Source organism: Callithrix jacchus, chromosome 14, assembly GCF_049354715.1.
Source record: "Callithrix jacchus isolate 240 chromosome 14, calJac240_pri, whole genome shotgun sequence".
Taxonomy (NCBI): domain Eukaryota; kingdom Metazoa; phylum Chordata; class Mammalia; order Primates; family Cebidae; genus Callithrix; species Callithrix jacchus.
Window position 1 is genome coordinate 68,437,436 of NC_133515.1, and position 14,468 is coordinate 68,451,903.

The 14,468-nt window shown below is 46.9% G+C and overlaps 1 protein-coding gene across 3 annotated transcripts in view; it reads right to left on the reverse strand.

The window, feature by feature from the left end:
* The window catches only part of EPAS1 (endothelial PAS domain protein 1), an 87,304-nt gene that overhangs the window by 44,345 nt on the left and 28,491 nt on the right, over positions 1-14,468 (reverse strand). Inside the window, exon 1 of one of the 3 annotated variants that reach the window (XM_078349411.1) lies at positions 3,951-4,333. The exons of the other annotated variants lie outside the window; for them this stretch is intronic. Within the exon in view, the coding sequence (XP_078205537.1) occupies positions 3,951-4,009 (59 nt within the window). The 5' untranslated portion in view covers positions 4,010-4,333. Of the gene's footprint in view, positions 1-3,950; positions 4,334-14,468 lie in introns of those variants that run through there. 3 annotated transcript variants of the gene reach the window in all.

The window sequence follows — 14,468 nt, forward strand, 5'->3', positions numbered from 1 at the left end:
CTCTGAGGGCCATTCCAAAGGAGTGACAAAAATGTTTGAGATGAAGGCAGTGTTCCAGTGGCCAGCGTTCTGGATACATTCTGATGTCCAAAGGCTGCAGTGATCAGTAGGGGAATCTATCACATAGGGGAGGAAAGGTATCAGTGTTAGACGGTGAAGACAGAAAATAGGCCAAGCACAGTGACTCATGCCTATAATCCCAGCACTTTGGGACGCTGAGGCAGGAGGATTGCTCGATCCCAGGAATTTGAGACGAGCCTGGGCAGCATAGCAAGAACCCATCTCTAAAAAAAAAAAATTAGAAATTAGCTGGGCATTGTGGCATATACCTGTGGTCCCAGGTACTCAAGAGACTGAGGCAGGAGGATCCCTTGACATGGGAGCTCACAGCCACAGTGAGCCATGCCCCACTGCACTCCAGCCCAGGTGACAGAGTGAGAACCCATCTCAAAGCAAAACAACAAAAAGTTACAAATTCAGAACAGAAAACATGAAATTAGCAAATTCAGAAGAAGCTGGCCAGATCAGACAGACTTTGACAAGGGAAAAAAGACATTCATATGCTTTAATACACATACCTCTCCTGAGGAGCATGGTCTCTATCCTGAAAGAGACCACAGCTCATCTGGGAGATAAGACTAATAATCCAGACTAGTATATCAAAAATCTACAAGACAGGACAAAGAAGAGGGAAGACATGAAGCTGCAGTGGCTAAAACAGGGGTGAATGCTTTCACTTGCCACTTTCCTGAAGGAGGATCCTGGAAAGCATCTCATACCTCAGCCTCCCAACCTCCCCTCCGCTGGGGCTGAGCCTCCAGCTCTGACCTACTCTGATGGTCTGTGTCCCCAGAGCAGAGGGCCTGGATTGCCGTTGGAGCTGACAGTAATGTCTGGGGCACACCCAACGTGGCCCTCTAATGGTCAATTCTGTCTGGGCTGTTTGGAGATGCTTATCCTCTGGCCCTCTCAGCCCCAGGCAGCCTTGTAGAAGAGAGCAGCAGATTCAATTACTAAGCAGCGCATCTGGGGCTTCAGATAACCCAGCTCTTTACGTAACCGGAGGACACGTGGACTTCCCAGCCCAGCTGGGAAAAGCTGTGCATACACAGGAGTAATCATAATGAACTGTCCCTGTGCTTAGCGTCATCAAGCCCAAGCCTTAGTGGGTGCTACAGTCTGCATATTTGTGTCCTCTCAAAATACTTATGTTGAAATTCTTACTCCCAATGTAATGATATTTGAAAATGGAACTGTTGGGAGGTGATTAAGTCATGACAGTGAAGCCCTCGTGAATGGGATTAGTGCAGTTGTAAAAGAGGCCTAGCAGAATCCCCTCACCCCTTCCACCATGTGGAGACATAGCAAGAAGGCACCATCTATGAACCAGAAAATGGGCGCTTACCAGACACTGAATCTGATAGGCATCCAGAACCATGAGAAATGAAACTGTTGTTTATGAGCTACTCAGTTTATGGTACCTTGTAGCAGCCCAAATGGGCTAAGACAGTGGGGCATTCTTTATTCTACATATTAGTGAATAGTACCACTTTACATTTGGATCACACATTATAATCTGTAAAACACTTTGTGAGTCAATCTGGAAATCTGTAACTAAACTTACAAATTTCACACAGTAGGACAGGAAGAGCAGCTACCATCATTCCCATTTAGGGATAAGGAAACACAGGTTTAGAAAGGTAATGGGAGTATGTGGAACTGGAACAAAACCCCCGAGTTCTGGCTTTTTCAAGGCCCTGTGAACAGACAGCCTGCTGCCAAGCAGCACTGGACACGCGGCACAATTACAAGCAGACCTTCATTATCTGTCCATCATATAACCTAGCTTTTCCCAACACATAATTTCCTTTTTAAAACTGCCTCGGTGAAGATAAGGGTAATGCATATTTAGTATAAGCAACTTGGAAAATACAAAAAGATATGAAGAAAATGAAGTGAGATCTCATTGGATTTATAAATTTTTACTTTGCTCTTTTTACTTAACAGGATGTCCCATTATTAAGAATTCTTTCGAAATATTCATAGTAGCCCACAGTATCATATCATGTGGCTGGACCACAATGCATTTTGCTATTCCCTTATTGCTTTTCAGTTATGGTTTCTAATTTTTAGCTGTTATAAATAACACTATGATGACTACCTTGGCATCAGGTATTGCGTATTTTTATAATAAAAGATAAGTATCCAGCTTGTTGCCAGCTCCCCATAGCCACCTCACAGTGACCCCACCCTCACCCCATGAAAGCTGAGTCAGCAAATTTGGCAACATTGGCATCCTCAGGACCACAGCCAGCATTACGGAGCTCAGAGCACGGGCCGCACTACTTCAGAGGGCAGTATCACGGGAAAGGAAGGCAGAATGCGCAATGGCCTCGGCCTTGGACCCAGGCTCAGCCCCCTTTCCCCATCGCGAGCTCTATCTAGACTGCTTCTCTTCCTCATGCTGTCTGCAGGTCAAAGCATCTGAAGAGAGAAGACCAGCTGTGCTAAAACTGGAGGCTTCCTTTGACTCTAATCTAGTTCTGGAAAAAGGGCCACCCTTGTTGATCTTCCCCCAGTGTAAAAATAAAGTGTTCTTTCCATCTTTCCCACCACAGGGATGTATAGAGAAGACTCTGTACCATCTTCGCTTATGAAAAAGTGGGGAGAAAGCCAGTGGGTGCAGGGGGCATTTGCCTCCCTCTCCACTGCTCTCTGCAGCCTCTGAGCTCTGCCACTGCCGGACCCCTGACACCACGCAGATTTCAGCTAAGGGACTAATTAACCTCAGCAAGCTGAGCTACTGACTATACAACCCAGAAACAACAACATGTGACTCTTTCCGGTAGAGAACTGCCTCTGTTTAATCCTGAATCAATCTTGTGGGGCAGGTATATCACTCCAATTTTACACATGAGGAGACAGACCTCCGGGATGTTAGTGGCATGCCCAGCCATCACCCAATGATGAAGCCAGCACTCAAACCTGGATCATGTGACCCTAAATCCCATATTCTTGATTGTAATTGGGTGACTTCCCTACAAGGCCAATAAGCAAATCCCTATTACAGGTTCAAAAAGTTAGCTGAGCTGTCCATATTGAGGGCCAAGCCTTGTAGGATGCGAAATCTGATGAGCTTTTTGAAACATACACTTGGTGTGAGAAGCAGCAAAGTGAGACATGCTGGCCACCCTCTTGCCTGAGGTCAGCCCCTCAGTGGGCAGGCCAGCCCCCTTGGGATAGTTCTTAGCTTGGAGAAGTCTTTAAAAAAAAAAAAACGGTTTGTACTTTTACTTTGCTTGTGGAGTCTACAGCTGCCATAGATTGTTTCCTTCTCAGTAGACTGTTTTCTTTGGTGCCACCTCTCTGGGCTTAGAGGTATTTCCCCACACTCAGGCTGTTACCAGATCTGATTGAGATTTTTTCCTTAGGGCTTCTACCCATCAGCAGCCTTCTTCCTTTGGATGTCACAAGCTTCCAGCAGCACAATCTGTGGTTTGGCTCAAACTGTTCTGCCTGTGCTGCCATCCTGTTCCTACAATACTGCCTTCAGCTAAGAAAACTGACAAATTGCCAGCAGTAGAATCAAGAAGAAAGGGCCCGAGATGTAAAATGAGTTCCTCAGCATGAAGCGAACTCCCTGGGGAAAGTGGGGAGTACCTTCCCTCCCCTTCAGCCTCTAGAGGGGACTTAGCTCCTGCTGCTGCCCCTCCCACTCCCTGCCCAGAATACACTCTCTCCATCTCCTAGGTCTGTCTGTACTATGCTCATATTTCAAGAGCGAGCATCCGTTTCCCCCAGGAAGGCCTCACCTGTGCTGACTTCTCCAAGTCCCACTTCAGAGATTACACACACACGATTCAGCCCTGTGTTGCTCTCCCTTGATTTCACCTCTGTGGCTTCTGTCTCCCTAACTAGACTACATACTTCCCAGGGAAAGAACCCCATACCTGTTCTTTTGGGGTCCTCTAAAGCATCCGTAGTACAAAGTGGTACAAACTGGAGACATCAGATAGAAACCACTTCAATGACTTCAGTTCTGTGGATTCCTCAAAGCTGCTCACTGTTCTAGATCTTTCCTAAGAATTCTAACCCAGCTCTTGATTAGAAGAAAAGGTTTCCATCTGGGAAGAGTCACCCTGTGGACACTCAAAGTGTGTGTGTGTGTGTGTGTGTGTATGTCGGTGTTTGTCACCTCTGTCAATCAAATCTGGGGTCTGAACGAATGCTGCTGCTAACTGCCTGTGGAGTCACCCAGAGCAGCACCTCCCAAACTTTGCTGTGGCCAGGAATCACCCAGGGATCTTGTTACAGGGCAGGTTTAGGAGGGTCTGGGCTGGAGCCTGGCATTCTGCCTTTCTAACAACCTCCCAGATGATGCTGATTCTACTGGTCTGTGACCTCACATTTTGAGTAGAAAGAGACGCAGAGACACGAGGAATCTTGAGACTGAAGATGCCAACTGGGAGCACTTTGGGAGGCCAAAGCGGGCAGATCATGAGGTCAGAGTTCGAGACCAGCCTGACTAATGTGGTGAAACCCCATCTCTACTAAAAATACAAAAATTAGCTGGGCATGGTGGCACGCGCCTGTAATCCCAGCTAATCAGGAGGCTGAGCCAGGAGACTCACTTGAACCAGGAAGCAGAGGTTGCGGTGAGTTGAGATCATGCCACTGTACTCCAGCTGGGCGACAGAGCAAGACCCCATCTCAAAAAAAAAAGGCGGGGGGGGGGGTTAGTGCTGCCCGCTGCCATCCTAATCTGAAGTACATAAAGTCCAACAAGTCTGATCTTCTCTCTTGCCAGGAAGAATCCTATTCTCTTTGTATCTTTCTTTATGGGATTTTACTAAGCCCTACATTGATGTCCCTCTCCTCCTTCGTGTCTTCCCTACCTGTATCATTTTATCCCTTCCTATGTCTTCAAAACCCACCCCTCAGACCAGCTCAAGCCCTACTTCCTCCAGCAGTGTCCCTGGCCCCTCAGCAGCATTCTCCAGAGCACTTCCTGCCCACATTACTCACAGGCTCTTATTAAAGGTCTCCCTGTCTTGCTGGCTTTTCTATGCAAACTGGACTATAAGTACCTGGGGAAGGGCACAGACACAACATCCTTTACTTTGGTGTACCCTTCACTAGAACCTGGGCCAGAGCAGACAAACTAGGCAAACATTTGCTAACAGATTGTAAAAGACAATCAAAAAATGCCCTTTACTCTTTTCCTTTCCCTCTCCAGAAGGAAAGAAAAAGTGATCCCAGCTGCCTTGGCCTCCATCCCCAGCCCAGCCTCGCTCCTCTCCTGGGTGCTGCAGCTGGGGCGGCTCAGATTTTATTTCGCTCTCTACAGCTCCTCTTCCCTTCAGTGAAGAGTTAAAACATTGGGAAGGCTCCTTCCCACTTGGAAATCTCCATTTCCTCCTGCAGCGTGAACAAGAGAACTCTATGGACAGAGGCTGAGCGAGCCAACTGCGCAGGGAGTGAACTCACTCTGAATGGTGCTGTTCTAACACCCGCCAAGTCAAGTCATTAAGATGCCATCCCCGAGGTGCAGCCCCCAGCGTCACCTCTGGATATCCATATCCTCAAGCCCGCCAGCAGAAAGGATGAATGGTGAGCACAGAGCTGGTGAAAGCAAGCTCTTTCATGAGCAGGGCGTGAGAGGACCTCTCTGGTTCTTCTAAGGTGGGGGTGGGGTGCTCCGGAGTAGAAGTTGTCCTCCTCTCTCCCACTGCCTCCTCTACCACACCAAACTAAAATTAACCCTCAGATTTACCGGGAGTTACCCAAACGATTGCTCCACACAAGGCAACCAAGAAGCGGGGTGGGTAATAGCATTAGAGAAAATATCTGCAATGCCAAAAATAATCACTGTGTCATGAGAAAACAGAGCTGGGCTGCCTCAGAGGCCAGCACTGGGTATATACAGGAAGGAGGGGGCAGAAATTCCCCTGGCAATGTCGTCAAACATTCTGGATGGAAAAAGGCAGGGGGGTGGGGGAGGTGAAGGGAGTGGTGACGTGCATAACCCGGACAGGCAGTTGTCAGAGAGAACTCTTTTCAAGTACAGAATATGATTTTAAGGGTCAGTTCTCTCTTCCTTATTTCAGATACTTTAATTTCAAAGAAAACAACACTTGTTTAGACTTTTAATCAAGACTGATGCTTGATCACATGGTAATAGTGAAATATCCTAGACTCTGCCTTACTAATCCCAACATGTTGCAGAACTTCTGGTTCCCGGAATTTGAAGTATTTCAAAACAGCAAGAGAAGCGGGAGAAAGCACGGGATCCCTCACTTCCTACCCCCATCCCATAACCCCTTCTCCCCTCTCTGTTAAAAAAAGAAAAAGGAAAAGGAAAAGAGGAATGAGCTGGTAGAGAATCTCTCTGGGGCTTCCTTTATAAAGAACCTTGATCTGAGGCCTGTTCACATGTCCAGCATTGTGGGATCTGATTCATGCCACAGTGCAAGCACTTGCTTTCTCCCAATTCTGCCCCCTCTTGCTCTGATGAGAAGTGAGATGTCTGTGCACATTTCCATTCCTTTGTAAAGAAGTCATCAAAAGCCACAGGAAATGCTAAAAGTCTTCTCCAAATTTATATCATGATCTCAAATGATAACATTGAGCAATTTGGGAAACAGAATTGTACTTTTTCCCCCAGAAATGGCTTATTCCTTCCACTAATTCAACCTATATTAGTGATTCCCTCTTCCTCTGCTGGGGCTGTGAGCAGTAGAATGAAATGTAGAACAACTGTCCCTGACCTCAGGGTGCTTGCAGACAAGTGAAGAGGCAGGTCCTGAAGAGTGGGCTGAACAGTCAGTGCTGTAGGAGTTTGGGAGGAGAAAGCCCACGAGCCTGGAGAAGATAGGGAGAACTCTGCTGGAGGCAGGCTTTGAAGGAAGAGCAGGACATGGGGAGGAAATCAGGATGGCAGAGGAATGACAAAGACACACTATGGGAATGGGCACAGGTGCCAGTGGTTGGGAGACAGGCTAAGAAAAGGTAGCAAGGCAGTGAGAGTCTGGGTGGGGAGAACACATTCATTAAACAGAACTTGCTGAGTATCCAGGAGGTGCCAAGCACACAAAAGGGCTTTAAACAAAAGGACAGGTAGCTAAATTCAGATGACCAGATAATGGCCGAGGCTGTTGTCTTATTCATGGCTGAGGTGCCAGGTGGTAGGCAGTGCCAGAACCCAACCTCCATGCCCCTCTTGCTGGCCAGCCTTTGGCCCTGCTGGACAGCAAGTATGAGAACCCCTCTTTTCTTGGCACCAAAGCCAAGGAAAATGAAACCCTCTGTTGGAAGCTCTAAATATGGCAGCAACCCTTGGGCTGCCACAGGCTGGAGCCTCAGCTTAGTCCACAGAGACTTCCACAAGGCATTCTTGCTGAACAGTAACTCATAAATGTTACCCATGGGATGAAAAACAAACTTCACCCAGGACACATGCCTTCTCTGGCTCTGGTGGCATTTTATTTATTTCCACAGACCTTAGTCCCCATCTTCTGTTTCCCCTTGCCCCCCACCACCTTTTTTTTTTTTTGAGATGGGGTCTTGCTCTGTCGCCCAGGCTGGAGTACAGTGGCATGATCTCAACTCACCGCAACCTCCACTTCCTGGGTTCAAGTGAGTCTCCTGGCTCAGCCTCCTGATTAGCTGGGATTACAGGTGCATGCCACCATGCCCGGCTAATTTTTGTATTTTTAGTAGAGATGGGGTTTCACCACATTAGTCAGGCTGGTCTCGAACTCTGACCTCATGATCTGCCCGCTTTGGCCTCCCAAAGTGCTGGGATTACAGGCATGAGCCACCAGGTCCAGCTGCCCCTCACTTTCTTTACCACTGACCAAGAGAATAAAATTTGAATCAGACCTTGGGGCAAGGAGCAGCTCATCAGCCTACCACCTTTTACCTCAAACTATTTTCAGCTTGTCACTCCCCCATTTCAAAATGAAAATGGTATCCTATTATCCTTATGATGAAGTCCAAGCTGAACATGAACATGCTCCTTGAGGTCTCCCAGTCCTTTCCAAACTTAGCTTCTACGAGCCTGCAGCTCCATGCCTGCTCCAGCCAGACCACACTATGCCCTTCCAACCCCAACTCAGCACCCCTTTCTGCTGCCCAGCCATGTCCCAGATGATTTGTTCCACTTGAAATGCTTCTTTCTTTCTGACCTTCTAATCCCTATAGTTTGAGAGCTAACATAGGCCTGCCACCTCCACAGAGGCTTTTCGCAGCATCCCACTGAGCCCACACCCGTGTCTCCTCCTCCCTCCTGCCCAGAACACTTAGTGAATCTGTGCTACGTCACTGCCAGATGCCATCACTTTGTTAGTCCTTCTTTTAAAGTTCTCTAAGGGCACAGGCAAAATGTCAAACTTCTCGTGTCAAAGTACCTTATCCCAATAATAATAGTGTCATATGGCTCTTTCAGTTATGGTATGGCGAGCTGGCATGATGATTAAACCATCCACGTTTGCCCAGCCGTGGGTTAGTATTGCAAAGTTCCAGTACTTTCATGCTTTCCAGTAGAAAGTGGATTAATAAAGGGGAATGATGGTAGTTATATTCATCACTAGGTTGCTGAACACCCCATGACTCCTCATTGTCCCCAGGAAACAAATCCCTATATCCTAAGGATATTTTCACACAGAAGTAGCTGACTGTACCTGCTATCCACATCATGTATATGTTTCATGAGCCAGCTGCTAGTCAGCTCTCACTGACACAGGTGAACAAGTCCTGACAAGGGCAGACCCCTCCCCTCCTGGCCCATCCCATCCTTAAGAGGCCAGGGAGGTTTCTGCCTTAGATCCCACCTCCTTGACACTACAAAACAGTCTCTTGCCCAACACCCATGGCCCAGAGCCCTCACCTCACATGTGTAGGTGCCCTGCTTAGACTCAGATTTCTGGCAGAGAGGATGCCAGGGCTTGGCCAGGGTTCCACCCTTCTGGTGAATATGACATGGAGGTGAGAAAATGGGCCAATCCCCAGGGGGAAAAAGCAACTGATACAAAAATCCTAAGAAACAAAACGAAAATAAAAAACCCAATGACAACTCTAAAGATCAGCAAGCAGGGCTAAAGAACAGCCCACACTTTGGAAAAACTTCACTAGCCCAAACTTCAAAAAGTCCACTCCACTCCACTCCCCAGCCTTTGACATCCCCCAAGACACTCATCAGACCAGCAGGGGGTTAACAGAACCCAGCTGCTCCTCTTATCTGGCTAGCCTGCTAATGGCAAATCTCTGCTACTGAGGTTCTGTCAGTGATTTCTGCAAATCACTTTTATTAGAGATAATGTCATCTTTACCTCATTATCCAGCCCAGCAGTCAAACAGAAAACAAGTTGATTTTTCTTCTCTGTGAAACACCAGTTCTGTCCATTAACACTGACAGGTGACAGGGAACTGAACCTCCTGGGCCACTCTTCTCAAGAGATTTTGGTCAAAACTTAGCACATAACCCTCTTTTTCCTGGGGCAGGCAGAACATACCCCACAGCCTCTTCACCAGAGCCTCTAAAGCAATGGTTGGTTTCTGTGTTTGTGATGCTCACTGCCCTGGCAGCTCAAGAAGGGGTCGCTGGTGACACCTCGGCCAGCCTGCCTGCACACTCAGTTCTGCCCAGCAGATAAAACAGTTGAATAACACCCAGGCAGGCGAGTGCAGGAGCACTGTTAATTCTACTTTGTACAAAGCAATAATTAACATGTGAGTCAGCAGCAGAGAAAGACTTTAAGCTGGGGAAAGAAAACAGCCCCAAAGTCCTGAAGCCTCGAGGCAGCGCCGAGTTCGATTAAACGATTTAGATTAGCGTGGTGGAGGGAGACCTGAGTGGAGGTGGCATCAAACTGCAGTGGCTCTCCTTGAGTTGTCTCTCAGCTGCGTCCAGGACACTCTGAATTTTGGTGCCAGTTGGTAGAAAGAAAAGGTTCATTTCTCCAGAATCAACTCAGAAGTGGTCTTTTCTGTCTCCCTGCTTAGTTGTTTCCCGTAATTATTTTTAAACCTCGGAGCTTCGGCTTCATTGGAGTGACGTCTGATTGCCACAGAGATCCTGACAAATGCATGTGTTCTTTTCCCATGGTGGTCTGCCAAACCCCACAACTCTATGCCACCTAGAGGAAAGATCTAAAGTAATCAGAGTTCTAAAATGCCACCCTTATATAGCTAAAACAGTTTCTTTTTAGTGAAAAAGCAAGTACTCCTTGGCATTTTAGCATTTTTGTGAAAAGTATAGCTCCTTGGAATTTAAATCACATCTGGTCTTTGTTTGATGAGCTCCGGCTTTCATTTATTTAACAATTACTGAGTGTCTACTACATGGCGCGCACTGAGGATAGAAAAGGGAAGACAGATCCCTGCCCTCCAGGGGCTCACAGCCCAGTCAGGGAGACAGGCTGAGCAGACCAGGCCAAGGGCCCATGCCAGGCAGAGGCAGCTGGACTGCCCGGGCTTGAGGGCTTGAACAGTTACTCTATTACCTGAGGCAAGTTACTCAGGTTTCTCTAAACCTCAGTGTCCTATAGAAACAGTCATTCTACAAGTGCCTGCCTTACAGATCTCTTGCGGTGAATACATAATATATACATGTAATATGCTGAGAACCATGCCTGACACATAACACACACTCAATAGTGTTGAGGCCATTGCCACAGAAGTCAGGAGCAAGTGCTCTGGGAGCAAGAAAGATGACATAACCCAAAATGCGGGAAAAAAAAAGGCTCCTAGAGGGTTTTCCCAGTTGTGAATTTAAGGGCAAAGGGTAGTTAGCCAGGAGGAGGAGGTAGTAAAGGAGTCCCAAAAAGACAGGGCAAAATCAGGCCTGGTGGGGCTATGGTTGTAGGAGCACAGGCCTTGCCAGTGGGGGCTAAGCTCCAGAACAATGTTCGGGACCGTCCCTGCTGAGGTGTCCCAAGGTGCCCTCAGCCGGAAGCAGAATCCTGGTTTAGCTGAACCATGGGGCAACCCTATTGTGGCATTTCTTCTATTTTTGCATTCCTTGTGCTTTGACAATGAGATGATTGTGTGGATATTACAAGAGGTGATTATCTCCATGGGCACTGAGCCTGTTTTAGCGCAAAGACCTTGCTTTGCCAGAGCCAAGACTTCTGAGGTCACAGCTAAGTTGCCAATTCTAGAGAACCTCTAACAAACCTCAAGGCCACTGGGAACCCTGCTCTTTGCAGGATGGCTTATTTTAAAAGATAAGCTACACTAAGCAGGTGCTGGGCAGAAGGTAGCCTGGACTTGAGAGAGCCTCAATCCAGGGACAGTGCACTACACATCTATGTGTGCCTAGCTCTGTGTGTAGGGACTTGAGGGAAGAGAAGAAGACAGCCTGTGCTATGAAGTGATAACAGCTCAGAAACAGAGCTGGATTCTGGATTCTGTAAAGCCTTTTACCCCAGATCTCTGTGGGAATGGGAGTGCTTGGTGAAGCTCCTGCCATCTCGGGGGCAGGGGCAGAGGGCACAGAGCTTGTTTGATTCTATCGTGATTTAAAGCATTAAGATGGAGACTTGGAAAGTTTCAAGAAAAGAGAAACAAACTACTACTGATGCTTCTACGTGTTACAACAGACATGTGGCATCATAAATGGTTTGGAACCTTGATCAGAATGTGTTCAGCAGTTACACATTATTAGTTGGATTTAAGTCATTCTGTGAATGATTCATCTCAATGCCTATAGATGAACTTCTTGGCTGTGAGGCAATAGTTAGGGAATTTAAAATGTGTAATATTCCACAGAGACAGGCAGAAGCTATGCAGACAGCCAGTGGTGTTTTTGTCTTTAAGAAAGGTGTGTGTGTGTGTGTGTGTGTGTGTTTGAGATGGAGTCTTGCTCTGTCGCCCAGGCTAGAGTGCGGTGATGCGATCTTGGCTCACTGCAACTTCCGCCTCTGGGTTCAAGTGATTCTCCTGCCTCAGCCTCCCAAGTAGCTGGGATTATAGGAGCCTGCCACTGCACCTGGCTAATTTTTGTCTTTTCAGTATTTTGTATTTTAGAGATGGGGTGTCACCATCTTGACCAGTCCGATCTCAAACTCCTGACCTCGTGATCCACCCACCTTGGCCTCCCAAAGTGCTGGGATTATAGACGTGAGCCACTGCACCCAGCCATGTGTGTGGGTTTTAATAGAAAGCCTATAGAGATGAGCACAGGCCAATGAATAGGCAAGGTCTCCAAGGGGAAAAGAGCTTGTTTTAGAGAGAGAACTCCTCGGTCTCATTGCCTTTTTGCTGCCAGCTTCCCTTGACCATCTTCCTGTTCTTTCCTAGGCCTCCCCGTACCATAAATAGAATAGCCTACATGTTCCTCTCCTGTCTTGCAGGGACTGTCGGCATAGGCACTGAGTACTAGGAAGGAAAGAGCCTTCTAGAAATGGTGCCTCCTACCCCATGGTTGCCTGGCACCCAGATGACAATCTCTGACCCAGAGTCAGTAACCAACCCTAGCGCTTCATTTTCAGACATGGCCTACTCAATCAGGAAGGATTTTTGGAACTGCCCCTATTAAGGAAAAGAAATATAATATGCAACTTGATTTTAAAAACCCAGGAAGCTCTAACACTCTATCAAGTTCTTAAGACTTTTTCTTTGCTCCATAATCCTTGGCCAAGTTCAAAGGTGAGCACTTTCCCAGAGGCTCATTAGGAATAATGTTTACATCATACATTTGGAGGTTGCAAAGTTTGATTCCATTTTGCTTATTTGGAAAAAAATAACTTTTTTATGAACAAAAAGGAGGAGGGAATAGGGAATGAGACAAGGGTAAAATGTGAAAGAGAAGAAAAAGGTGCTTAGAAGACTGGCCTGGAAGGCAGACTCATGTTCTGAATATTTTCACCTCTGATTTGCTCTGAAGAGTTACAATGGGAAGTTACTGTAAATTTCACCTTTCTGAACCTCCAAGACCCTATCTGTCCTCCCTGTTGTTCTGAGTGATTGCTGAAGGGGTGTTCTGATGGCAGATATGACATGTACTCATACTTTCACAGAGGATGCTACATAAATAAATTATAGTGATAGGTATCACCAGAACTTCTGGGTTCTGTACTGAGAAGGAAGTTCAACAGAGAGCTCTGTAAAGGTTTGTGGTCTGCTGCTCTGAAGCCAGGAGGTCATAAACTTGCCCATCAGGCCAGGCCATCACTGACTTAGGTGATAGGCAGCCATTCTCCATGACTGGTTGAGGCCAGGGAGTTCATGCTTACACTTCATTTGTCATTTCATCCCATTTCCTCCCCTAGAATAAAGTAGCAGATCTAAATGGGCCTGCCACCTCTCATGTTTGGTTAATGAAGAGAGGTATGGGGGAGGTGGTCGTGGAGACAGCAGTACTTAATGCCTCTACCTGTCTTATCAGCCAGTGTGGCCTCTACTCATTCTTCAAGACCTGGCACGCAGATGACAATCCCTGAACCAGAGCAGTCAGATATACTCATTCTTCAAGACCCAGTCAAGCTCTTAGTTCTCCCTCCTTCCAAGAAGTGCCGCCAATTCTGTGGCCAAGGTGACCTCACTTACTGTCTATACCACTCTTTTGGCACTTAGCAGTGTCTGCCAAGTATAGCTAAGTCTCTTTTTACCTGTGTAAGTCAGTGTCACTAACAGCCCAATCTGCATGTGGACCCTAGGGGGCCATGAGATAGTTAAGACTGGAAGAGAAATTTGAGGCTGGTGCCAAGTTTTCTCAAAACCGAAGTTCAGACAATGCTGGGGAGGGAGTATGTGTAGCCCCCCTTCCCAGGTAGGTTAACATTTAGGAGCAATGAATTCACCTTTGATAGAGGGCTGGCTCAGGAGGCAGGAGGCAGGAGACAGTACTAAGCTCTTCCCAAAGACGGGGACATAGGGTTCTGTGGGGCCTCCTCTGTGCACTGCCCTCAGGAGGTGGGGCTGAGAACACCACCAGGGTGCCCACAGCTGTTCAAAGCTGAACAGGGCAGAACACTGTGTTTTTCCTCAAGTCACTCAACAGATGAATTTTTGTGTGTGCCTACTCTGTGCCAGGGACTATATTCTAATGGAATTATCATCCAAGGATATATGGGAAGCTAAGGAGTTTTAAAAACTGTCCCACCTTACATTCCAAATACGTAACTTTTGTTTTTCTGCAGTTCAACTTTAACTTAAATATTAATGGTAGTGTTCCAAACTTCAGAATTCATGGATTTTGTAAACAAATATGAGCTCCTGTCTCTAAAGTCACTGTGGTTCTAAACATTAGATAGGTTGCTATCAAATCTCCTGTCTCCTCTGGTCCATTCTAAAATCTCTATTCCTATTTTCTCACTGCCCATACCACCTAGTTTTTAATTTCTCATATTCTCTTAATTCTCTAGCACTCTCCTGTATATTAATGTCCTCTCCTCGCTTAGATTATAGCTCCCTGAGGGCAGGGACCACATATTCTACTTTTTCTCTTTTTTCATTATGCCAACATA